Source organism: Microcaecilia unicolor, chromosome 8 (genome assembly GCF_901765095.1).
Source record: "Microcaecilia unicolor chromosome 8, aMicUni1.1, whole genome shotgun sequence".
Lineage (NCBI taxonomy): Eukaryota > Metazoa > Chordata > Amphibia > Gymnophiona > Siphonopidae > Microcaecilia > Microcaecilia unicolor.
In genome coordinates this window covers 22,815,236-22,841,936 of record NC_044038.1, presented here as the reverse complement: position 1 = coordinate 22,841,936, position 26,701 = coordinate 22,815,236, and the positions used below count along the sequence as shown (strand labels likewise).

The following is a 26,701-nucleotide window of genomic DNA, read 5'->3' as shown; positions in this document are numbered from 1 at the left end:
AAGCTCAGGTCCTTCAGTGTGGCAATATGTAGCCCTGTCATTGGGCCACCAAGCCAGGCCAAGATCATTTTCATTCACTAAAGTCCATCATTAACTTCATGCAGGAAATTAATCTACATCTTCAGTTTGGGTAAATCAACTGTGTGATCTTTTCCTAACAGCATCAACACACAATAAACGGCATATTCATCTTTCAAATCTGTAACAGATATATTTAGCATATGAGGGTTTAATAGAAGAAATGAGTGCTAGAGAGAGAAAGAGAAAAAAAAAATAAAAGGCACATGCAACGTGACTAATTTTATTACTGACAAGAAAACAGCCTTATTTAGCTACAGTGTTCACAAACAAAATTATCTCACGCCCACAATAGCACAAGAAAAAATGTGTTTCCTGTCCCTTATAATTTATTTATTTTTCATGAATCTTCACATCTGATCTCGTCGGGTTCTAGTTCACCAGCTGAAGTCAGACCTTTTTTTCTGCTCTATATTCTGGGTCCGGAGTCTTCTTCGGGTGCTTAGGTTACATTTTCAATGCCAAACATTTAGGGGCTACACTGAGTGCCGCCAAGCAGCGGATCAGTTTGAAGGCTCTGGATCCCCCTGAACCATTCATTTTTAACAGAAAACACCTTGAGAAACTGGTTTTGGTGGAAAAGCAAAGTCTTGAGATTTTTAGGAGTGGGCTGGACAGAAAGGATGAGTCAGTACAGGTGGCAATTGCATTCCTGGACACCAGCAGCCATGCTGAAGCTGTTTGCAGATTACTGCATGTTATTCAGCCAGATTCAGGCACAAGCAAGTTAGGCCAATGCTTCTCAACCCAGTCCTCAGGGCACATCCAGCCAATTGGGTTTTCAGGATATCCACAATGCACATGCATGAGATTTGCATATCAAGGAGGCAACACATGCAAATCTCTCATACATATTCATTCTGGAAGACTGGCAAAACAATACAGATCCACACCGGAAACGAAAACGGGCGGGAAAAGCTGAGGAGGTAGAAAATGCTCTTCTTCGGTGGTTTTCTCAAGTCAGGAGCAGACAGTTTCCTGTCAGTGGTCCACTGCTTATGGAGAAAGCTAATCAGCTAGCTGAAAGTCTTGGACTAACTGAATTCAAAGCCACTGTTGGATGGTTGGAAAGATGGAAGGAGAGGAACAACATAAAATTCAAGAAACAGCAGACTCAGGAAAGATGTCAGGAAGTGTTTTTTCACGGAGAGGGTGGTGGACGCTTGGAATGCCCTCCCGCGGGAGGTGGTGGAGATGAAAACGGTATCAGAATTCAAACATGCGTGGGATATGCATAAAGGAATCTTGTGCAGAAGGAATGGATCCTCAGAAGCTTAGCCGAAATTGGGTGGCGGAGCAGGTGGGGGGAAGAGGGGTTGGTGGTTGGGAGGCGAGGATAGTGGAGGGCAGACTTATACGGTCTGTGCCAGAGCCGGTGATGGGAGGCGGGACTGGTGGTTCGGAGGCGGGAAATATTGCTGGGCAGACTTGTATGGTCTGTGTCCTGAATAAGGCAGGTACAAATCAAGGTAAGGTATACACATATGAGTTTGTCTTGTTGGGCAGACTGGATGGACCGTGCAGGTCTTTTTCTGCCGTCATCTACTATGTTACTATGTAGCATGGTGAGAAACAAGACGCTGATGGCTTTGGTGCTGACTTTGTTACTGAAGACGCACCTGTTCGAAGAGACTTACAAAAAGAATCCTCCTTAATGTCTTGATTCCAATTTATACCAGAACCAACTATTACTGATCCCTTTAATTTGATTATTTTTAATCATATCATCATCATTGATCATTATATCTTAACCTGCTCTCAATTATATGTTATGTATTATCAATCTACTGTCCCTACTTTCCTGAATTCTTACACGTTAATCTGTAACATTATGCCGAACTTCTTACTCTGTTTAATAGTGATGCCTTTGCAACGTAATGTAAGCCACATTGAGCCTGCAAATAGGTGGGAAAATGTGGAGAACAAATGCAGCAAATAAATAAAATTGGGTTGTTTCAGTTCTTCCTACCATCTTGAACGAGTTTGCACCTCGTGACATTTTCAATGCTGACAAAAACAGACTCTACTGGCGATGGAACACTTGCATTCAAACAAGCTGAAATTACAGGAAGTAAAAACGTCGAAGGACCGACTGACGATCCTCCTTTGCTGCAATATGGATGGGAGAGCGAAGTTGGAACCACTCGTCATTGGAAAGAGCTTCAAGAATGTTAAGCGACTTCCTGTGTCATACGAGGCTAACGCAAATTCATGGATGACTGGGGAAATTTGGAAGCAGTGGCTTAAGAAGTTAGAAACTAGAATGCGGGCACAAAAGCGTCAGATTTTGTTGCTTTGTGATAATTGTGCTGCACACAGTGATGATGTCAGGTTGTCTAACGTCAAGGTACATCTTCTACCTCCTCAGCTTTTCCCGCCCGTTTTCGTTTCCGGTGTGGATCTGTATTGTTTTGCCAGTCTTCCAGAATGAATATGTATGAGAGATTTGCATGTGTTGCCTCCTTGATATGCAAATCTCATGCATGTGCATTGTGGATATCCTGAAAACCCAATTGGCTGGATGTGCCCTGAGGACTGGGTTGAGAAGCATTGGCCTAACTTGCTTGTGCCTGAATCTGGCTGAATAACATGCAGTAATCTGCAAACAGCTTCAGCATGGCTGCTGGTGTCCAGAGGCTGGTCTTTCTGCTTCAAGATACGAGAAATTTGACTGGGATTGACATCATATTCTTTAGCAATAGATGCTTGACTTTGTTTGGTTTCTAATTTTTTAAGAACTTCTATTCGTTCAGCCAGTGTTAAAGTCTTACAGTTGCGCGACGACGACGACTCCGGTGTACACTCTAACAACATTCTTTCGCTTACTCTGCCTGTGGCAGTTAACCAACGAGATTTCAAATTTACCGCCCCTTTGTCACGCGCCAATTGGCTTCCATATTCTGTGCGCGCGCTTATGTGGAGTCTTTCCTGCAGAGGAGCGGTCTTAAGCGAATCTTGCACTTATCAGTAGTGCGCTAAACCGAAGTTTGTCCGCATAGAAACTAATGGCGCCAAAAACGGGACCGAAGTATGGCAGGCAGTTAAACAGAGCATTTACTACATTACTCAGATATCTTTCCACTGATATGAGAAAGCACAAATTAATCTTAAAAATCTGAACATAGCATTTTCCAGCTATACGAAAAAAATGACAAGAAACTATGGTACCCTTATTACTAAGCTGTGGTATGCGCTACCGCATGCTTACCGCAACTTAAAATGGCTTACCGCGGGACACGTTCAGGCATCCTGCAGTCATTTTTGGATCCACTCGCACAAACCACTTGCTAGAAATATTTTATTTTTTAGCACAGAGGGGGCTGGGGGCAGAGAGGGGGCCTTTCTGCACTAATCAGTTAGCGTATCTACATTACTGCATGCTAACTGATTAACGCAGGATTAGCAAATGAGCCCCTACCACCTACAAAATAGGTGGCGAGAAATGCTCATGTGTTGCATTGGCTCCCAATCAAAGAACGGATCACCTTCAAAATCTGCACCTTAGTCCACAAAATCATGTACGGCGTAGTCCCAGGATACATGACAGACCTTATAGACTTACCAATAAGAAACAAAGTCAGATCGTCAAGATCCTACCTAAACCTACACTACCCAAATTGCAAAGGACTGAAATACAAAACAACTTACGCAGCCGGCTTCTCCTACATAAGTGCACAACTATGGAATGAGCTCCCAAAAGCTGTGAAAACAATCCACGACCACTTGAACTTCAGGAAATCACTAAAAACCAACCTCTTCAAAAAGGCCTACCCCAATGACCCCACGTAACCCTCTTCACCTACCAACACAGCATGACTATGATCGAACAGGACAACACGCAATCTTCATCAATTCCGACCCTCCATTTATACCTCATACGATCACTATACAACTTTGTATTTGTTATCCACCGACTGGGCAAACGCCTTTGACGGTACTATGTAAGCCACATTGAGCCTGCAAATAGGTGGGAAAATGTGGGGTACAATTGCAACAAATAAATTTTTAATGGCCGTGCGCTAATGGCAAAATTAGCGCAAGGTCATTAATTCCAAAAATAGAAAACTGGCCATTTGCCAGCTGCAGTAAAAATGGCCTTAGAATGCAGGAAAGACCTGCAGGAAGGCACACTAATTCCACTTTTTACCGCAGCTTGGTAAAAGAGCCCCTGTAGAAGGCGGGTGGTGCCAAAGGCTTAAAGTATTTTGTTTCAGCGAGTCTTCACTATATGGGATTTGGCAGCTGACAGTGTCTGGTGTGTCAGTCCCTTACAGCTGTTCTAGTTTATAAAAAGAGACAAGACGTGTATCATGAATCAATTAACACACTAGTAAACCACTTCCAAAATTTTGTTTGTCAAATTGAGAGGAAAAGCCTCATACTATCATAGTAACATAGTAACATCAGTAACATAGTAGATGACGGCAGAAAAAGACCTGCATGGTCCATCCAGTCTGCCCAACAAGATAAATTCATATGTACTACTTTTTATTTGTACCTGTCCTCTTTAGGGCACAGACCGTATAAGTCTGCCCAGCACTATCCCCGCCTCCCAACTACCAGTCCCACCTCCCACCACCAGCTCTGGTACAGACCGTATAAGTCTGCCCAGCACTATCTCCGCCTCCCAACCACCAGCCCCGCCTCCCACCACCGGCTCTGGCACAGACCGTAAAAGTCTGCCCAGCACTATCCCCACCTCCCAACTACCAGTCCCGCCTCCCACCACCAGCTCTGGCACAGACTGTATAAGTCTGCCCAGCACTATCCCTGCCTCCCAACCAGCCCCGCCTCCCACCACCGGCTCTGGCACAGACCGTAAAAGTCTGCCCAGCACTATCCCCACCTCCCAACTACCAGTCCCGCCTCCCACCACCAGCTCTGGCACAGACTGTATAAGTCTGCCCAGCACTATCCCTGCCTCCCAACCAGCCCCGCGCCTCCCACCACCAGCTCTGGCAAGACTGTATAAGTCTGCCCAGCACTATCCCCGCCTCCCAACCACTAGCCCCGCCTCCCACCACCAGCTCTGGCACAGACCGTATAAGTCTGCCCAGCACTATCCCTGCCTCCCAACTACCAGTCCCACCTCCCACCACCAGCTCTGGCACAGACCGTATAAGTCTGCCCAGCACTATCCCTGCCTCCCAACCACCAGCCCCGCCTCCCACCACCAGCTCTGACACAGACCGTATAAGTCTGCCCAGCACTATCCCCGCCTCCCAACTACCAGTCCCACCTCCCACCACCAGCTCTGGCACAGACCGTATAAGTCTGCCCAGCACTATCTCCGCCTCCCAACCACCAGCCCCGCCTCTCACCACCGGCTCTGGCACAGACCTTATAAGTCTGCCCAGCACTATCCCCACCTCCCAACCACCAGCCCGCCTCCCACCACCAGCTCTGGCACAGACCGTAAAAGTCTGCCCAGCACTATCCCCACCTCCCAACTACCAGTCCCGCCTCCCACCACCAGCTCTGGCACAGACCGTATAAGTCTGCCCAGCACTATCCCCGCCTCCCAACCACTAGCCTCGCCTCCCACCACCGGCTCCGCCATCTAAACTTGGCTAAGCTCCCAAGGATACATTCCTTCTGAACAGGATTCCTTTATGTTTTTCTCACGCTCTACTCGGTACATCGACCGGACTTTTATTGTGTACGGGAAAAAAAAAACACTCTTAGAGCTTCACGATGTAAAAGTAATCACAGGCTGAAAAACCTCTCGTGAAAATCTTGCTCAATAACAATGATTGTCGGTGATACATCAATTAGAAAAAAGCCACTTATCTGAGCTATGTTAATAGTGCTGGTTTATGTAAGCTGCTCTGGTGCTACTCTTTTGCGGAGTGAGGTCCCAACGGACCCGTTTCGCTCAGGCTTCTTCAAGAGTCCTCACTGCCTCACCCTGAAGAGTCGCAATCCTAAGGCATGTAAAGCCAGCAAGCTCAATTTGACAAACAAAATTTTGGAAGCGGTTTACCAGTGTGTTAATTGATTCACGATACGTCTTGTTTTACAACTGTTTGAGAAGTGAATCAGATCTATTGAGTTACACTCACGTCTAGTTTATAAAAGGCCCATCTTTCTGAGCTGAAATCTCAGAAAACGTAACTTCCCCCACCCCCACCCCCAGGGCGGCGAGAGACCAGCTGTAACCTCATAAGATGTAATACAGTCCAGGTCAGAATCTATAGTAATCAGCTTGTAAACCAAGAGCTAAACTGTTGTTTGGGTCTGAAAGAGGTCTGGGGGGGTTTGTTTAGTTTTGTGGCAGAGGGGAGAGGGGGAACGGTGTTTACAGTTTTTGAAGCTTAGTAATAACATGATTTACTGATACAATTTCCATTAATATATATTTATTTACTAGTAAAAAAAGGTCCGTTTCTGACCCAAATGAAACGGGCGCTAGCAAGGTTTTCCTCATTGAGCAGTTGCCTGTGAGGTGCGATGCTCCCCCTCCCGGCACCATCCCACCCACGGCGATGCATCCGGCCGCAGCCATCCGACCCACCGTGCCCATCACACCCACCTTCGCGTTGGTTTGGCGGCGGGGGACCCGGAACCCCGCCACCACAAGTCCTGTGTGCTGAGTACGGCGTCATCGTCGGCGTTGGTAGCTGTGCAGGGCGGAGTTCTGTGCGTCTGACGTCATACACGTGCAGGACGTCAGACGCACAGAAGCCCTGCCTCCACAGGCTAGGAACGCCGAAGATGACGCCATAGTGAGCAGACAGGGCTTGTGCTGGCGGGGTTTTGGGTCCCCCGCCGGCAAAGCAACGCAAAGGTGGGTGACTCAGGAAGGGGTTGTTGCGGGGGGGTGCTGGAGGTCCTTGTGTTGAGCTGCAGCTTTAGGGGGGGGTCAACCGTTTGTTTAGGTGATTTTTTTTCCTGCCCTCGACGTCATGACGTTTGACGCGAGGGCGGGGCACGGGTCAGTGGGGTGGCTTCACCACCATGAATCCACAAACCGTTCTGGGAGACTGACTGACTTCAGTGACGTCAGTGTCCTCAGAACGTTGAGGTTGCTTTTTATTATAGTAGATTACTAGTAAAAAATGCCCGTTTCAAAAGGGAAGGAAACAGGCGCTAGCAAGGCCATCCCCCACCCTCCCTCGCTGTTCCAGACTCTGCCCTCCCTCCATTTTCACCCCCCCTTCCGCGACCCTGTCGATCCCCCTTCTCGGCGAAAACTGTCCCCCGCCGCCGTCCAGTACCTGTGCTGACAGGGGACCCCAACCCCCGTCAGCCGAAGTAATGTGCTGGCCTTCGCGGTGTTGCTGCTTCAATGCTCTTCGGTTCAAGTTCCTCTGCATGCATCTGATGTCAGACACACGTAGAGGAACTTGAACACAAAATCATTGAAGCAACGCCGCGAAGGCCAGCACAGGACGGGACAGCGGCGGGGGACGGTTTTCGCCGAGAAGGGGGGTCGACAGTGTCGCGGAAGGGGGGTCAAGTGGGCCGTAACACAGGGGGGGAGGGGGGTTGTAATCGGAGGGAGGGCGGAGTGTGGAACTCGGTGGGAGAGAGGGTGGGGTCTGTGTTGCCCCGCTCCCTGCCACTTGCTCCGAAGCGGCAGGGAGCGGCGCAATGACAGCTGATTCCCAGGCAGGGGGAGGACTAGGTACTCCTCCCCTTGCTTTGGTATCAGCTGTCACTGACGTCAGTGTGTGGCTGCCTAGCAGACCACCTCCGAGGGAGGCACGGTCCCAGGCACATTCGAACGTTGGAGGTGAGAATTATTATTTAGGATGATTTATTTAGCACCATTTTGAAAGAATTCACTCAAGGTTGTGCACAGCAAGAATAAGTCAAACATAAGCAACAGACAATTACAGCAACAAAAACATTCAAATTACAATATAAAGTATGGCATAGAATGCTACATTACAATGTCAACACAATATGCGATAAAACATTTCAATAGATAGCAGACTCAAGAAAAATGTCAGGAAGTATTTTTTCATGGAGAGAGTAGTGGATGCTTGGAATGCCCTCCCACGGGAGGTGGTGGAAACGAAGACAGTAACGGAATTCAAACATGCGTGGGATAAACATAAAGGAATCCTGTTCAGAAGGAATGGATCCTAAGGAGCTTAGCCGAGATTGGGTGGCAGAGCCGGTGGCGGGAGGCAGGGATGGTGCTGGGCAGACTTATACAGTCTGTGACAGAGCCGGTGGTGGGAGGCGGGGCTGGTAGTTGGGAGGTGGGGATAGTGCTGGGCAGAGTTATACGGTCTGTGCCAGAGCTGGTGGTGGGAGGCGGGGCTGGTGGTTGGGAGGCGGGGATAGTCTTGGGCAGACTTATACGGTCTGTGCCAGAGCCGGTGGTGGGATGCCCTTTGGAGAGGGATACTCTTTGGGAGGACCTTAGTGACCACGGAGGTGTGCAGTGGGAAATCCTGTTCTTCAATTAAATTTAGCCCTGCATTGTACTGGTAGCCAGTGAAGTTTTTGCAAAAATGGTGTGATGTGGTCATGTCACTTACAACATTTTGTTTTAGTCTTGCTGCAGCATTCTGAATCAATTGGAGCTGGTACAGACCCTTTGTAGTCAGACCAGTGTAGAGTGCATTATATGCCCAGAGTCACAAGGAGCTGCCTGTGCCTGAAGTGGGAATTGAACTCAGTTCCCCAGGACCAAAGTCCACCACCCTAACCCTAACCACTAGGCCACTCCTCCACTGTTGCTACTATTTGAGATTCTACATGGAATGTTGCTATTCCACTAGCAACATTCCATGTAGAAGTCAGCCCTTGCAGATCACCAATGTGGCCACGCAGGCTTCTGCTTCTGTGAGTCTGACGTCCTGCACGTGCAGGACGTCAGACTCACAGAAACAGAAGCCTGCGCAGCCTTCTACATGGATTGTTGCTAGTGGAATAGCAACATTCCATGTAGAATCTCCAATAGTAGCAACATTCCATGTAGAATCTCCCAATAGTAGCAACATTCCATGTAGAATCTCCCAATAGTAGCAACATTCCATGTAGATTCTCCAATAGTATCTATTTTATTTTTGTTACATTTGTACCCTGCGCTTTCCCACTCATGGCAGGCTCAATGCGGGTTACATGGGGCAATGGAGGGTTAAGTGACTTGCCCAGAGTCACAAGGAGCTGCCTGTGCCGGAAGTGGCAACCCTCATCACACAAACAGCTGATTTAGGTGAATTTTAGTTTAAAATGCAGCTGGTTATTGTTTGCCTGAAAAGTCTCCTTAAGATAGGCAGCTATAATTAGCCAGTTATCTTATCTGCTCAGTAGCTTTTTCCATAAAAACTGACCCCATCTGAACTAGAAGCACAACAAGAACAAGAACGTTGTTAAAAACACAGCAGCTGAATTTTCAGGAATGTAAGTCAAACAAGAGCACCACTGGTCCAGAGCCTGAGTCAAACAACTGCTGCAATAAGCAGATGGCTCAGACGGAAGCTTTACAGATAAAGCCTTTTGGGAGTGGGGTGTGTGGTGGGGGGGGGGGGGTAGGGGGGAAACGACATAGAAGATTTTGGGAGCAAGAAAAGCCAAACACAGCCATGTCAGGAAACAGCTCAAGTGTACTACGGCTTGTAGGCCTTCACAAACCCAAGGCTAAATATACTATCCTGTGTTCAGGGGTGGCCCGACCATTAGCCCATCTGAGAAGGGGGCCTCAGGTGGCACTCTTCGGGGAGCAGCATCTCCGCCTTCCTTCCTCCACCCCTTTCGCACCGTTTATCTGTTGCTTCATCACGTTCCAAAAGCTGGCGGTGGAAGCGATTCCCATACACTGCCCTTCCCCGCCTCATCCCTTTACTGCAGCCACATCTCTCATATAACTTCTTGTTTAGTCAGAGGCTCAGGCAGCCGCAGTAAAGGGAAGAGGCGGGTACCGTTGCCGCCGCTGGCTTTTGGAACATGTTGAAACAACAAAGTAAACGCCACAAACAGGCAGTGGCGTTCCTAGAGGGGCTGACACCCGGGCGGATCGCCGATGCGCCCCTCCCCCCGGGTGCAGCGCCCCTCCCGGTGTAGAGCAACCCCCCCCCCCGGCAAAAGGACACCCCTCCACCCCAGCGAAAGAACCCCCCCCCGGTGCACGCCGCTGGGGGGGGGGGGGATGGGTGCCGCGCACCGGTCAGCGTCGTTCGTTTCCATGCTCCCTCTGCCCCGGAACAGGTTCCTGTTCCGGGGCAGAGGGAGCGTGGAAACGAACGACGCTGACCGGCACAAGGCACCCCCCCCCCAGCGGCGTGCACTCGGGGCGGACCGCACCCACCGCCCCCCCTTGGTACGCCACTGCAAACAGGGTGGAGGAAGGAAGGGGGCAGCACCATCTTAGCTCCGCCTCAGGCAGCATCTTGCCTTGGGCCACCCTGCCTGTGTTAATGCATTAATGCATATTATTGCATTTTTTTTAAATGCTATTTAATGTGAGCTATTAGTAAATAGGCCTTACTGGCAATAAAGAGGTCTAGGCTAAATAACAATACTGCATGTTAAAGGGATGAACATCAATGCATTAACACAGCTTAGTAAATCTAACCCTCAGCTTCTTAAGCAGAAAAATCAGCAAGAACATAAACCAGACTATAAATTCAGCTTCTTGTCCGCAGCAAAAACATGAATTCAAAGAATTAAGCAGGCAAATGTAGTAATAGCGTTCTCCGGGTTTCTGCAGCTCTTCAGAAGCCTAAGTGCACCTGGCTTTTAGTCTGCAAACTAGAGTTTTCAGTTCCACTGAATATGGGAAGCTGTTCCTGAGAAACTTGCTCAGTTCTGTGTAGGCCCTGCTCCTGTAAAGAACCAGAGGGGCAGATTCGGGGCTGGATCTGATATGTGCATTTTCCTGGTAATGTTGGGTACCTTTCTGACCTGTGACAGGGATACACACTGGCATCCAAAGTTTCACACACATTAAGATTTTCTTCATCAAACCCAAATAGAAACAATATCTTTGGCATAGGTTAGTTAGCAACCCCAGTACTCAACAGATGCAAACTGGACTGGTTTTCAGGATAATCAAACATAAGCAAATTAACTGACCAAATGTAGGTAAATATATGTGAGGCACATTGGGACAGCTTGAAAAGCAGATTCAACTGCTGCTCTTAACGACTGGAGGAACCCAACCCTGACTCAGAAGCTTATGCTGTGTGTATCCTGTTCACTAACCAAATACCATCACATATACCTTTTCCCCCTACATTGAATTACACTGATTAAAACTAATCTAGAAAGAAAAGTATTTTTTTTATAATCACTTCTTCCTATTAGATTGTAAGCTCTTTGAGCAGGGACTGTCTTTCTTCTATGTTTGTGCAGCGCTGCGTATGCCTTGTAGCGCCATAGAAATGCTAAATAGTAGTAGTAGTAGTAGCAGTTACCATATTTCAAGGAAGAAGAGAGGAGATGTCATAAGAACTTAATATATTAAAATATATTTACTTTAGCAAAACTTGATAACCTGCTTCACTGAAAACCCTAACGCGTGGGGTGAATTTCTTCAAAATGGCGGTACATAAATCCTAATAATTACATAAAATTAAATATTTAAAATGTTCCTTTTGTCCACCCTATTATCCAGTCCCCACCATCCCAATCAACCCCCATCCCTTTTCCAAACACCTGATGAAAAAAAACACACTACTTTACTTTGGCAAATCTTGATAACATATATATTCCCTGGAGTTTTTCCAGCAAGGCAGTTGTTCTTAAAGCAATGAGATACTACAGGAGCTACTGTACGCAATACTGGCAAACCCCAACTGCATCTCTCATAAAGGTTAGGGATCATGATTTGATCACAGCTGCATTACTTCTGCTGGGTTGCAGCCAGTGTTCAATAAATACAGCTATTATAAAGCACTGTCATGAGTTCACACCAGCAACAATGACATCTTGAAATCAGCTGTTCCCACAGTTTATCATCTGATTTTACTTTAATATGTTAGCTTCCCTTGGATTCAAGATACTGACTAAACAAATGTTCTCTCTAATTGCCAGAAAGAGGCTTTTTCCATTTGCTCAGGATGCATTTCCTTAATACTTTCTCAGTTATGACTGAATTCCACAATGGCCAGAGAAGTGAAAATATCATTTTATAGATCTGCAGAAGTCTTTATGGCAAAATTTTGGAGTGGAGGAGTGGCTTAGTGGTTAGGGTGGTGGACTTTGGTCCTGAGGAACTGAGTTTGATTCCCACTTCAGGCACAGGCAGCTCCTTGTGACTCTGGGCAAGTCACTTAACCCTCCATTGCCCCATGTAAGCCGCATTGAGCCTGCCATGAGTGGGAAAGCGCAGGGTACAAATGTAACAAAAATAAAATAGATACTATTGGAGATTCTACATGGAATGTTGCTACTATTGGAGATTCTACATGGAATGTTGCTATTCCACTAGCAACATTCCATGTAGAAGGCTGCGCAGGCTTCTGTTTCTGTGAGTCTGACGTCCTGCACGTACGTGCAGGACGTCAGACTCACAGAAGCAGAAGTCTGCGCGGCCACATTGGTGATCTGCAAGGGCCGACTTCTACATGGAATGTTGCTAGTGGAATGAATAGCAACATTCCATGTAGAATCTCCAATAGTAGCAACATTCCATGTAGAATCTCAAATAGTAGCAACAGTGGAGGAGTGGCCTAGTGGTTAGGGTGGTGGACTTTGGTCCTGGGGAACTGAGTTCGATTCCCACTTCAGGCACAGGCAGCTCCTTGTGACTCTGGGCAAGTCACTTAACCCTCCATTGCCCCATGTAAGCTACATTGAGCCTGCCATGAGTGGGAAAGCGCAGGGTACAAATGTAACAAAAAAAAAAAAATTCACAATGAAAATGTTTTAAGTACTCAGCAGGATGATGTTTTAATACCCACACTTTTGAGGTATCACAGATCTTGTCTTCAAATGATTGAAGCACATTAGATTTTGCAGGATAAAATTCAAATCAGCTTTATCGCACTTTAATGCTAAAGGAGGGCAATACAATTACTTTACAGCAGGGGCGTAGCCAGACTTCGGCGGGAGGGGGGTCCAAAGCCCAAGGTGAGAGAGCACATATTTGCCCCCCCCCCCGGCGCCGCCGACCCTCCCCCCTGCCACCACCAACTTTGACCCCCCCCCCCCCCACTGACGACCCTCTTGACCCCCCTTCCCGCTGCCAACCCTCTCCCGCCGCCACCACTGCCGTCGCCTACCTTTGATGGCGGGGGACCCCAACCCCCGCCAGCTGAGGTCCTCTTCTTCCGGCGGAAGGCTTCGTTCTGTTTCTGTGAGTCTGACGTCCTGCACGTACAACGTCCCCCGCCCGCAAAGGTAGGCAATGGCGGCGGGGGAGGGTTGGCGGCGGAAAGGGGGGTTGAGAGGGTCATCGGCAGGGGGGTCCAGGGCCAAATCTACAGGGGCCCAGGCCCCTGTGGCCCCACGTAGCTATGCCACTGCTTTACAGTGTTCTGTAAGTTATGTGTGTAAAACCTGTACACGCCCATGTGCGCCTCCCCCGCTGCACGCTCCCTTACACTTAAGCCCTAAGGAATAGATTCTATACATTGCGCCTAAACACACCGAAAAAAACACGCTTAGCGCTATTCTAAAAACCTCACCTTAAGTTCTGGAATACGCGTAGCACACATTGCTGGGACTAAAATTTAGGCATGACCATTTTTACACTAACTAAAACCTGATGTAAATGCCTACACCTAACTAAGGTGCAGATCGGGCATATTCTATAACAGTGAGTGCAATTTTTAGGAACGCCCATGCTCTGTCCATGGCCCTCCCATGCCCGTGCCCCATTTTGAGATCTGCAGATTAGAATTTGCACGTACTACTTTACAGAATATGCTTAGAATTAGTGCCGATAATTACTTGTTAGTGGCCAATTATCAGCACTGATTGGCTTGTTAAACAATTAAGTTGCATGACTTTAGTTGCCATATACAGAATCCGGGGTTAGCACGCTGTGCACTAAAGTTCTAGAAGGAGGAAAACAAACCAGCAGATCGATATAATATCTAAAAACCTTTATTGAAGATACCGTATGTTTGTTTTCCACATTGGATTTTGCAGATCGTCTGCCTTGTTGTTTTCTGGGACCCACTAAAGTTCTAGAATACAGTAATACATCAGTTTTCGTTGACTTCGGTTATCGTTGGTTTCGGTTTTCACTGATTTTTTCCACTAAAAATTTGTCTCGGATTTCATCGACGTGCCCACGTGACCTCACTGCTAATTTTGTGAAAACAAAGGGCGGCCACGCGTTCTCCTGCTCAGTGTGGCGTTTTTTCTCCATCATGGGACCAAACAAAGTTTCCAGAGCCAGCAGCCCGTCGAAGAAGAAGGCCAGGATCACGATCGAGTTTTTGGTATGTATTTTGGAGTGCCTCGGTTTTCGTTGGTTTCGGATTATCGACGAAAACCGAGGTATCACTGTACCTCTTATCACCCAACTAGCATTTATGTGCATAACTGTAACAGTCACATGCAGAACTAGTAGGCAGTGGCGTATCCAATCAAGGTGCCTGTGTTGCCTATCCACCCCCTGAAGGTCCTTCCCTCCACATCTCTCCCTTCCCTTCCTGGCCCCACAAAGATCTGCAATTCTCTCCCTTTCTCCCCTCGCTCCCCTTCCCCACCCCAGTGACTTAAAATCACTTCCAGTCTTTGCCCAGGCAGCGGCACTCATAGGCTGCCTGCGGCCTGCACGGGGATTTCTCTCTGAACCATCCCGCCCCCTTCTGGTGCAACTTCCTGTTTTCTGAAGGGCGGGATGGTACAGAGAGAAAGCTCCAGTGCAGGCCGCAGGCAGCCTGTGAGTGCCACTACTGCTGGCACTGCCTGGGTGATGACTGGAGGTGATTTTAAGGTACAGTGGGGGAGAAGAGTGGGGGGAGGGACGGACTTGACAGATCTTTGTGGGGCCGAGATGGAAAGGGAAGGGAGAGATGCGGCAAGAGGGAGAAGGGAGGGAAATGCAGAAAAGTCCTGGCTACGCTACTGCTAGTAGGGTAGAACGTACACACACGTTTGGCACATAAATGTAGTGTCAAGTTATAAAATGAAGGGGACACACCGTGTTTCCCTGAAAATAGGGCATCCCCATAAAATAAGACCTACCGAGGTTTTTGGTGTCCTTGGAAAATATAAGGCCTCCCCCGAAAGTAAGGCCTAGCAAAGTTTTTCTTTAACCGGTAAGTAGAGTCGCCCCCCCCCCCCACCCGAGATGGCCACCCCCGTCGCTTCGAAACTAACCCCCCACCCGAGGTCGCCCCCCCACCGTAGATGGCGCCCCCACCCGAAGTCGCCGGACCCCACCCCCCTCCGTCGCTCCGAAATTAACCTGAACTTGTCTCATTTCACTTTCCTTCCAGTTCGCAGCAAGCAGCAGCAGCAGGAGGGCAGGCCACTCCTTCCTTCCGTGTCCCGCCCTCGCCTGACGTAACGTAACGTCAGGCGAGGGTGGGGCATGGAAGGAAGGAGAGGCCTGCCCTGCTGCTCCTGCGAACTGGAAGGAAAGTGAAAGGAGGCTTAAGTTCAGGTTAGTTTCGGAGCGACAGAGGGGGGTGGGGTCCGGCGACTTTGGGTGGGAGCGCCATCTCGGGTGGGGGAGGCGACCTCGGGTGGGGGGTTACCGGTAGTTGCAGGAGCGACGGAGGGAAGGTGGGCGGGCCAACCGTGTTTCCCCGAAATACTAAGACATCCCCTGAAAATAAGACCTAGCGCCTTTTTGGGCGCAAAAATGAATATAAGACAGTGGCTTTTCCTACCATCTCTATGCTGATGATTCCCAAATCTACCTTTCTACCCCTGATATCTCACCTTGCATCCAAACCAAAGTTTCAGCGTGCTTGTCTGACATTGCTGCCTGGATGTCTCAACGCCACCTGAAATTAAATATGACCAAAACCGAGCTTCTCATTTTCCCCCCCAAACCCACCTCCCCGCTCCCCCCGTTTTCTATTTCTGTTGATGGCTCTCTCATTCTCCCTGTCTCCTCAGCTCGAAACCTTGGGGTCATCTTTGACTCTTCTCTCTCCTTCTCTGCTCATATCCAGCAGACCGCCAAGACCTGTCGTTTCTTTCTTTACAACATCCGTAAAATCCGCCCCTTTCTTTCCGAGCACTCTACCAAAACCCTCATCCACACCCTTGTCACCTCTCGTCTAGACTACTGCAATCTGCTTCTTGCTGGCCTCCCACTTAGTCACCTCTCCCCTCTCCAGTCAGTTCAAAACTCTGCTGCCCGTCTCATCTTCCGCCAGGGTCGCTTTACTCATACTACCCCTCTCCTCAAGACCCTTCACTGGCTCCCTATCCGTTTTCGCATCCTGTTCAAACTTCTTCTACTAACCTATAAATGTACTCACTCTGCTGCTCCCCAGTATCTCTCCACACTCGTCCTTCCCTACACCCCTTCCCGTGCACTCCGCTCCATGGATAAATCCTTCTTATCTGTTCCCTTCTCCACTACTGCCAACTCCAGACTTCGCGCCTTCTGTCTCGCTGCACCCTACGCCTGGAATAAACTTCCTGAGCCCCTACGTCTTGCCCCATCCTTGGCCACCTTTAAATCTAGACTGAAAGCCCACCTCTTTAACATTGCTTTTGTCTCGTAACCACTTGTAACCACTCGCCTCCACCTACCCTCCTCTCTTCCTTCCCGTTCACATTAATTGATTTGATTTGCTTACTTTATTTATTTTTTGTCTATTAGATTGTAAGCTCTTTGAGCAGGGACTGTCTTTCTTCTATGTTTGTGCAGCGCTGCGTATGCCTTGTAGCGCTATAGAAATGCTAAATAGTAGTAGTAGTAGTAGTAGAAACACGGTAGTTTTGACTTTAGTCATTAAAGTCGATCCTGGTCACTCTTCTCAATACAAAAGTCTACTGTAAAGTCAAATGAAGCAAACAAACAACCCTGTACCATGAGGAAGTGGAGTCAGATAAAACAACAAATGATCAGCATCTGCTACTAGGATGCTGCTCTTAAGACAGGACTTCTCAAACCTGTCCTGATGAGCCCTAAGGCAGTCAGGTTTAAAAGACACTCACACTGAGGGGTAGATTGTATAAATGGCACCAAAAAAACCCTCTGCCGAGTGCTATTCTATAAGCCGTGCCTAAAGTTAGGCACGGTTTATAGAATACTGGTTAAGTCCTGGGGGGGGGGAGGGTCGTGCTTAAATTTAGGTGCGTCCTGAGGGGGGGTCGTCCTTAAATTTAGGTGCGTGCAAATGCCTGCACCTAAATTTAGGCGCAGAACCCCCTTATTCTATAACTGCACGTGTAACCAAAAACCACACCCACGATCTGAACCAAACCTCCATTTCCCCAATTGAAAGGGCGTGAAATACAAAGCGCTACACGCGTCAACCTTTTCTCACATGAGCACGCAGTTTTGGAATACACTGCCGCGCAACTTAAGAACAATCAACGAGCAAGCCTCCTTCCGCAGATTATTGAAGACCCATCTTTCCGAAAAAATTTACAGAAAGAAACAAAACACATAAAGGCCGCACTTAATATTCACTAATGCATCATACATTCACCTCTGAATTCTCATTCCCGTAATATCACATCTCTCATACCTTTACTCACAGAAAGATATATACCATATGTCCTCATGCCTTTTTATCGCCCTCCAAGCTCCCAGTGTTTCCTTCCAAAGTTTCAAAAGTTCCATTGTTACATTCCCTAACGACACCTCAATTGTTTCGCATAACTCTGCACAATGTAATCCATAACCAATCTGTAACAAATTGTATTTCTAACATTTAACTCATATTGTAAGCCACACTGAACCCGCAAAAAGGTGGGGAAATGTGGGATACAAATGCAATAAATAAATAAATCACCCTCCCACTTCCACACCCCCTTTTTGAGAATGCATGTAAAATTTAGGTGTGGATCACACACCTAAATTTATGCGCGTACATTTTAACTGATTCCAATTAGTGCCACTAATAGTTCGTTAAAAAGCCAATTATTGGCACTAGTTGGCTAATTAGTCAATTAAGATGCAAGTACATCTCAAAGCGCCTTTTATAGAATTAAGGGGTGAATGTGCATAAGATATATCTAGACGCATTGGAGACCCAATATATGCAAATTTGTGTCAATGCATAGTCATGTGGATTTCCTGAAAACCCAGCTTGCCTGTGGGGTCATCCAGGGGCGTATCTGGACTCCGGCGGTAGGGGGGGCCAGAGCCAGAGGGAGGGGGCACATTTTAGCCCCCCCCCCCCCCGCCGCCGCCGCCGCCGCCCCCCCCCCACCGCCGAGCCCCCACCGCCACCAATGTGACTCTCTCCACCCCCCTCCCGCCGCCAACCCTCCCCCACTGCCGTTCTTACTTTTGCTGGCGGGGGACCCCAACCCCCGCCAGCCGAGGTGTGCTTCCACCTGCCGCTGCCGTAAAAACATCTTCTTCAGCCGGCGGGGGACCCCAAACCCCCGCCAGCCGCCCCGCGGTGTTTGAAATTCATCTTCGGCCTCCGTGGCCGTGCTGCTGTGATAGGCGCTGTTGAAATCCACTTTGGAGTCTGACGTCGCAGCACGTACAACGTACAACGACGTCAGACTCCGAAGTGGATTTCAACAGCGCCTATCACAGCAGCACGGCCACGGAGGCCGAAGATGAATTTCAACACCGCGGGGCGGCTGGCGGGGGTTTGGGGTCCCCCGCCGGCTGAAGAAGATGTTTTTACGGCAGCGGCAGGTGGAAGCACACCTCGGCTGGCGGGGGTTGGGGTCCCCCGCCAGCAAAAGTAAGAACGGCAGCGGGGGAGAGTTGATGGCGGTAGGGGGGTCCAGGGCAAAATCTGCGGGGGCCCAGGCCCCTGAGGCCCCACGCAGATACGCCCCTGGGGTCATCAGGGCAGGTTTAGAACACCCTGCCTCGATGCAATGTGGTCTCCAATTCCGTAACATGCATAGGTAGAATATAAGTACATACCTTCTTTCATTGTCATCCAGATGGGCAAAGAGAACATTCTTTGAGATTGCTTTGGCCAAAGCAGTCATTGTTTTATAGTCTTTTGGGATAACCTTTGGGACAAGAAAACCTTACTGTAGTTCAAGCATCAGAGTCAAAATCATTATGTGCTACAGGTTCTAACTGGTTTCTACTGCTTTCTGGTGTGTGTGTTGTTTTTCTTTTCAAGCAGATTTCAATTAAACGATTTATGCTAGTTTTTCAAATACTCCAGCACACAGATTACCGTGCTTCTCAATAATGAAGCAAGACTTCCCCAAAGGCTAAGGGAGGAATTCAGTAAACGTTGCACAACGTTAGACAGTAAACAAAATAGTAAGGTGATTCCAAAGAGGATATCAAGAAGCCTTTATTATAAACAAGCTGAAAGACGAACCGACACAGCCATGTTTCGGCACAAAGACCCCCTGGCGGTAATTTTAGATTTGGTGCATGCCCATAAAGCCTAGATGATTGATTATTTCCTCCCATGCGCACCGTTTCCGGTGGTAATCGGCAGTTGGCGTGCGCCGACCGGTCACCGCGTGTGTAGCGCATGAGCCCTTACCACTAGATCAATGGGTGGTGTTAAGGGCTCAGGCTGATTTTAGACACGCACTGGTTTCAGTTTTATCGTATGCCCTTTTCCCATCCCATTAAAAAAAAAGCCCTTTTTTGCTGACGCAGTAAAAACTGGCCGGGTGCATGCTCAAAACATGCACCTACACTGCCAAAGGCCACTTTATATTGCAGCTTAGTGAAAGGACCCCTAAGAGGGGCATAATCGAAAGGGGAGCCCAAGTTTTCCTGAGGACATCCTCACAGGATGTCCCGGCGAAAGGGCGGGGAAACCCGTATTATTGAAACAAGATGGGTGTCCATCTTTCGTTTCGATAATACGGTCAGGGACGCCCAAATTGCAAAATTTAGGTCAACCTTAGAGATGGTCATCCTTAGAGATGGTCGTCCCCGATTTTCGGCCATAATGGAAACCGAGGATGCCCATCTCAAAAACGACCAAATCCAATCCATTTGGTCATGGGAGGAGCCAGCATTCGTAGTGCACTGGTCCCCCTCACATGCCAGGACACCAACCGGGCACCCTAGGGGGCATTGCAGTGGACTTCACAAATTGCTCCCAGGTGCATAGCTCCCTTACCTTGTGTACTGAGCCTCCCAAAACCCACTCCCCACAACTGTACACAACTACCATAGCCCTAAGGGGTGAAGGGGGGCATCTACATGTGGGTACAGTGGGTTTCTGGTGGGTTTTGAAGGGCTCACATTTACCACCACAAGTGTAATAGGTAGGGAGGGGGTGGGCCTGGGTCCGTCTGCCTGAAGTGCACTGCACCCACTAAAACTGCTCCAGGGACCTGCATACTGCTGTCTTGGAGCTGGGTATGACATTTGAGGCTGGCATAGAGGCTGGCAAAAAATATTTTTTAGGGTGGGAGGGGGTTGGTGACCACTGGGGGAGTAAGGGGAGGTCATCCCTGAATCCCTCCGGTGGTCATCTGGTCAGTTCGGGCACCTTTTTGAGGCTTGGTCATAAACAAAATGGACCAAGTAAAGTCGCCCAAGTGCTCGTCATGGACGCCCTTCTTTTTTCCATTATCGTTGGAAGACACCCATGTGTTAGGCACACCCCAGTCCTGCCTTCGCTACGCTTCTGACACGTCCCCGTGAACTTTGGTCATCCCCGCGACGGAAAGCAGTTGAGAACACCCAAAATCGGCTTTCAATTATGCCGATTTGGGCAACCCTGGGAGAAGGACGCCCATCTCCCGATTTGTATCAAAAGATGGGCGCCCTTCTCATTCGAAAATAAGCCTGTCAGGCTCCTAAGTTTTGTTGAAAATAGGACACACATTTAGAATCATAACTAGAAATCTAGATTTAGGAGCTCAGCTTTTTTTAATATCAGGTCCCTTGTTTTTAGCCTGAAACCACTGGATAAAAACCTGACATTTCAGATTTTTTGTGTGTTGTCAATAGGTTACCAAATAGCACATCCTTGGGCACCTTTCTGGAGCAAGCTGGCTCAATATTTCAGCAAAAAAGGTACACTTTTTTGAAAGAAATGCACTTTTAAAACAACAAAAAAAAAGGGGTGGAACAAAATGAAAAATCATGTAAAAGACACAAGAAACTAAACAAAATGGAAATGTTTTGCCTGCACAATCTTCCTAGATATTGAAGCCAGCGGCGTAGCTACGAGGGCCACGTGGGCCTGGGCCTCTGTAGATTTGGCCCTACATCCCCCTGCCGACGACCCTCTCGACCCCCCCTCCCACCGCCAACCCCCGAGGTCCTCTTCTTCTGGCGCGGCCGCGCTGCTGGCTGATGTGCAAGGCTTCGTTCTGGTTCTGTGAGTCTGACATCCTGCATGTTGGTTCTGTGAGTCTGACATCCTGCACGTTACACATGCAGGACGTCAGACTCACAGAAACAGAACGAAGCCTTACACATCAGCCAGCAACAAGGCCGCCCCAAAAGAAGAGGACTTCGGCTAGCAGGGGTTGGGGTCCCCCGCCAGCAAAAGTACCCGACGGTGACGGCAACGGCAGGGGAGGGTTGGTGGCAGCGGGAAGCGGAGATCGAAAGGGTTGGCACCGGGGGGGGGGGGGGGTCAAAGTTGGTGGTGGCGGCGGCGAGGGGGGGCAAAATGTGCCCCCTCACCTCGGGCTCTGGACCCCCCTCCCGCCGAAGTCTGGCTACGCCCCTGATTGAAGCATAATGAAGACAAAGCCAAGAAAGATTTCAATGGTTACCTTTCTAACGTAAGAGACGGCATCTTCCTCAGTGTAAACCTCGGCGCTAACACCGCCTCTTCTGCGACGAGCCTTCACCACTGGATTAGGAGGTGGAGGAGAAACTTCTTCATCATGAGAATCTGACTGAGAATTGGATTTCTGTCGTGCTAATAGCTGTTTGCATTCTTCCTGTAGAGGAATACGTGCAAGCATGTAAACATATGTGTAAAGAGAGAAACAGAACCCTAAACAAGCACTGCAATGTACAAAAATCCAGATATACCAACAATATATTAATTTGCTTTTGGCTCATGTCTTATTCAGTGATAACTTTGAACGCTATTATTATGTAATCCTATCAATGTCTGTTGCTCTTCCATTGTTCCATCGAGGTCCTCTTCTTCCTTCGTTCTGTTTCTGAGTCTGACGTCCTGCACTCAGAAACAGAACGAAGGATGAAGAGGGCCTCGGCTGGCGGGGGTTGGGGTCCCCCGCCAGCAAAGGTAGGTGACGGTGGAAGCGAGGGAGGGTTGGCGGCGAGAGGGGGGTCGAGAGGGTCGTCGGCAGGGGGGGGGGGGTCAAAGTTGGTGGCGGTGGCGGGGGGGTCGGCAATGGCGGGGGGGGGCTAAAATGTGCCCCCTTACCTCGGGCTTTGGACCCCCCTCCCGCCGAAGTCTGGCTACGCCCCTGGTGCACTCTGCATTATTCTGTAACAGAGCTCGTTAAGGGCCAGATTCTATATAAGGAGGCTAAAAAATCTGCACGGTAAACATTTCTACCTAAGCGTATTCTATAAGCAGTGCCTAGATTTAGGCGCGGTATACAGAATACTCTTAATTGATATCCCAGCGCCTAAAACTACATGCCTCCACTTACACCCATGAAAACATGGCGTAGATCCCTGTACTACTACTACTACTTAACATTTCTAGAGCGCTACTAGGGTTACGCAGCGCTGTACAGTTTAACAAAGAAGGCCAGTCCCTGCTCGAAGGAGCTTACAATCTAAAGGACGAAATGTCAAGTTGGGGCAGTCAAGATTTCCTGAATAGAGGTGTAGTGGTTAGGTACCGAAGGTGACATCGAAGAGGTGGGCTTTGAGCAAGGATTTGAAGATGGGCAGGGAGGCGGCCTGGCGTATGGGCTCAGGGAGTTTATTCCAAGCATGGGGTGAGGCGATGCAGAAAGGGCGGAGCCTGGAGTTGGCGCACTGGATTTATGCGCACTGGACCATATTCTATAACTACGTGTGTAAATCTTGGAACGCCTATTTCCCCAGCCATAGCCACAGCCCTTTTGAACTGCGTGTATTAGAATGCAGGCACAGTTCATTACAGAATACGCTTAGCAAGTTGTGCGCATAAATTCCAATTATTGCCAATTAATGCTCGCTATTGCTTGTTGTCTTTGCTGATGTTATCAATGCTGATTAGCTTGTTAAGCCAATTAAGTTATGTGCATTGCTATAGAATACGCCTGGATTTCGGCTCATATTTCTAGGCGCGCTATATAGAATCTGGGCAGTAAGAGACTTAGCGGATAGCTGCAAGGAGGATGCAAATGTGAAGGGGACATGCAGTTGCATTTGCCTCCAACTTACACACATATCCCCAGATTCCATATATAGGACTCCATATCAGGAGTCTGTACAGAAGTACAAAACGAACATTTCAAAAGGCAAAAAAAAAAATCAAAAAATTGTGTAGAAAAACGGGATGGTCTTTAGAAAGACCGTTTGATGTTTCTGCTATTGAATGGTCGGACTAAACGTGCCTTGCAAATATTTTCCCTGCTGTAATTGTCTATTGCTCATGTTTGGTTTATTCTTATTGTACACCGCCTTGACTGAATTCCTTCAAAACGGCGGTAAATCAATCCTAATACATAAATGACATAAATATATGTTGCTGTTGCACTCAGGCACATCTGTTTACACCTGCCATTCACACTTCTAGAGGCACTGTGGCACCACTCATAGAACTGTCCCCTTAAGAATGTACCTGAGGCAATGAAGAGTTGAGTCACTTGCCCAAGATCATAGTAACATAGTAACATAGTAGATGACAGCAGAAAAAGACCTGCACGGTCCATCTAGTCTGCCCACGATAAACTCATATGTGTATACCTTACCTTGATTTGTACCTGTCTTTTTCAGGGCACAGACCGTATAAGTCTGTCCAGCAGTATTTCCCGCCTCCCAACCACCAGTCCCGCCTCCCATCACTGGCTCCGGCACAGACCCCGTATAAGTCTGCCCTCCCCCATCCTAGCCTCTCAACCACCAACCCCTCTTCCCCCTGCCACCCAATTTCAGTTAAGCTTCTGTGGATCCATTCCTTCTGCACAGGATTCCTTTATGCCTATCCCACGCATGTTTGAATTCCGTTACCGTTTTCATCTCCACCACCTCCCGCGGGAGGGCATTCCAAGCGTTCACCACCCTCTCCGTGAAGAAATACTTCCTGACATCTTTCCTGAGTCTGCCCCCCTTCAATCTCATTTCATGTCCTCTCGTTCTACCGCCTTCCCATCTCCGGAAAAGATTCGTTTGCGGATTAATACCTTTCAAATATTTGAACGTCTGTATCATATCACCCCTGTTCCTCCTTTCCTCCAGAGTATACATGTTCAGGTCAGCAAGTCTCTCTTCCTACATCTTGGAACGCAACTCCCATACCATCCTCGTAGCTTTTCTTTGCACCACTTCCATTTTTTTAACATCCTTCGCAAGGTACGGCCTCCAAAACTGAACACAATACTCCAGGTGGGGCCTCACCAACGTCTTATACAGGGGCATTAAAACCTCCTTTCTTCTGCTGGTCACACCTCTCTCTATACAGCCTAGCAACCTTCTCGCTACGGCCACCGCCTTGTCGCACTGTTTCATCGCCTTCAGGTCCTCAGATACTATCACCCCAAGATCCATCTCCCCGTCCGTGTCTATCAGGCTCTCCCCACCTAACACATACGCCTCCCTTGGATTTCTACTCCCTAAGTGCATCACTTTGCATTTCTTCGCATTGAATTTTAATTGCCAAACGTTAGACCATTTTTCCAAGACACAGTGGGATTTGAATTGAGCTTCTCTGGTTCTCAGCTAGTGCTCTAACCATTAGGTTACTCTTCCAGATAGGGCCATAGCCAGACCTCAAGGGGGGGCATATTTTGGCCCACCTCCTTGCTGCTGCCCCCCCACCCCCCCCACGCGTGATGGTACCTTGGCTGAAGCATTTGTCCCGCGCTGGTCTCACATTGCAAGCCCTGCTCTGTTCTCAGTCACGCTGTTTCACTAAAACAAGCATGCATGGTGTCACTGAGAAGAGAGCAGTGTAGGCAATGTGGCGAGACCAGCGTGGGACAAATGCTTCAGCTGGCAGGGCTTAGGGACCCCTGCCAGCCAAACCAGGGGGCCCAGGTCACTGTGGCCCCCATAACTACTCCACTGCTTCCAGACAAGAAAAATAGGATCCAAAACTCACCAGTAATCTAGGTGTTTGCCATTAGGCAGAGTTAAATGAATCATAGCAAGGATCTGATTAAACTGGAGTATCAGGAAGCATCTGACGTAAGCAGAGATTTCATTATATATCTCCCAGTTTCTCTGAGCCTTCCTTCAGAGATCTCCTTCCACTCCTCAACCCTGCTGCTATCAACCTGTTTCCCAGCTCCCTTTCCTCTCCAAATCTCGAGTGTGCAGTGTATCAATAGGCTCTCTATTAAACTTGCTGGCATTTTCTAAAATGGCTTCAGAGTGGCCCCCTCCATGAAATCTGTTCTTCTTCACCCATTCAATCAGATCCATATGGCTAGGGTTTTACCCGGACATGTCCTCTTTTTGAGGGCACCGCAGGACGTCCAGGCGGGTTTTGCCAGCCTGCCTGTTTGTCCGGGTTTGCGAGCAGGTTGGATTTGCGGGCCAGCGGGCCTCAGGGTGTCCTGTCCTGCCCTCCCCTTTTGTACCTTATTGTCTAGTAGCTTCTTTGGGGCAGGAAAGAGTCCCCTCTTTTCTCCCCAGCACTGCCACAGACCTCTCGCTCGTGGCACCTTTTTATAATGGCTGCCGAGAGTTCACACGACAGCCTTGCAATCTCATGAGATCACCACTTAAACTCTTGGCAGCCATTTTGAAGCAGTGCTAGGAGCGAGAGGTCTGCGAAAGTGCTGGGCAGAAAAGAGGGGGCTCTTTCCTGCCCTGAAGAGACCGCCAGACCACCAGGCACGATAAAGTACAGGACGGGAGGGAAGGGAGGGGTGTGGATTGAATGAGCTATAAAAAAGGTGAGTGAAGGGAGGCTGGAAAAAAGACTGGGGAGGGGACATACATGAGGGGAGAGGGAGGGAATCTTTGGGGGGGGCAAGGTGACACTAAGGTGCAGAGGTGTGGTGGGGGATGTGACGGGAGGGTGATGGGTGTCCTCTTTTTTATCACGGCAAATATGGTAACCCTATATATATATGGCGAATCTCCATTGCAGTCCCCCACCCTCACTGTCCCATCAGATATTGTAGTTCTATCTCCCTACCCACACTGATACCGTTATCTATACACTTCCCCAACCCCATGATTAGAGTGTAAGCAGCCCAGACATGCTATTGATGGGCAGGATAGGAAGTCTAATAAGCAAGCTACCAAAACAAAAAGACACATTTCCTATTCAAAACTTCAACAGCAGCTGTGGTTTTGGATGATAATCATAATAAAGATATTCAAACAAAACTTCAACGGTATGCATTAATAAATAATAATCTCTTTTCTTATCTATATTTTCCAAAACAACCCAATCCATCATTTTACAAGGAATTAGGATTAAAAAGAGCACACTAACATGTCTTAAAAATGGTCTACGCAAAAAGGCAAAGAAGCGACCCAGAAGATTTACTAGGTGGTGAAGCATTTAAAAATCAATGCTGT

The 26,701-nt window shown here is 48.4% G+C and overlaps 1 protein-coding gene across 1 annotated transcript in view; it reads right to left on the bottom strand.

The window, feature by feature from the left end:
- PRKAR1B (protein kinase cAMP-dependent type I regulatory subunit beta) overlaps window positions 1–26,701 on the bottom strand; it is a 228,040-nt gene that overhangs the window by 167,459 nt on the left and 33,880 nt on the right. The window contains exons 3-4 of the mRNA XM_030213206.1: window positions 21,808–21,978; window positions 19,016–19,107 (exon numbers count right to left, since the gene is read on the bottom strand). Coding sequence (XP_030069066.1) covers window positions 19,016–19,107; window positions 21,808–21,978 — 263 coding nt within the window. The remainder of the gene's footprint in view (window positions 1–19,015; window positions 19,108–21,807; window positions 21,979–26,701) is intronic.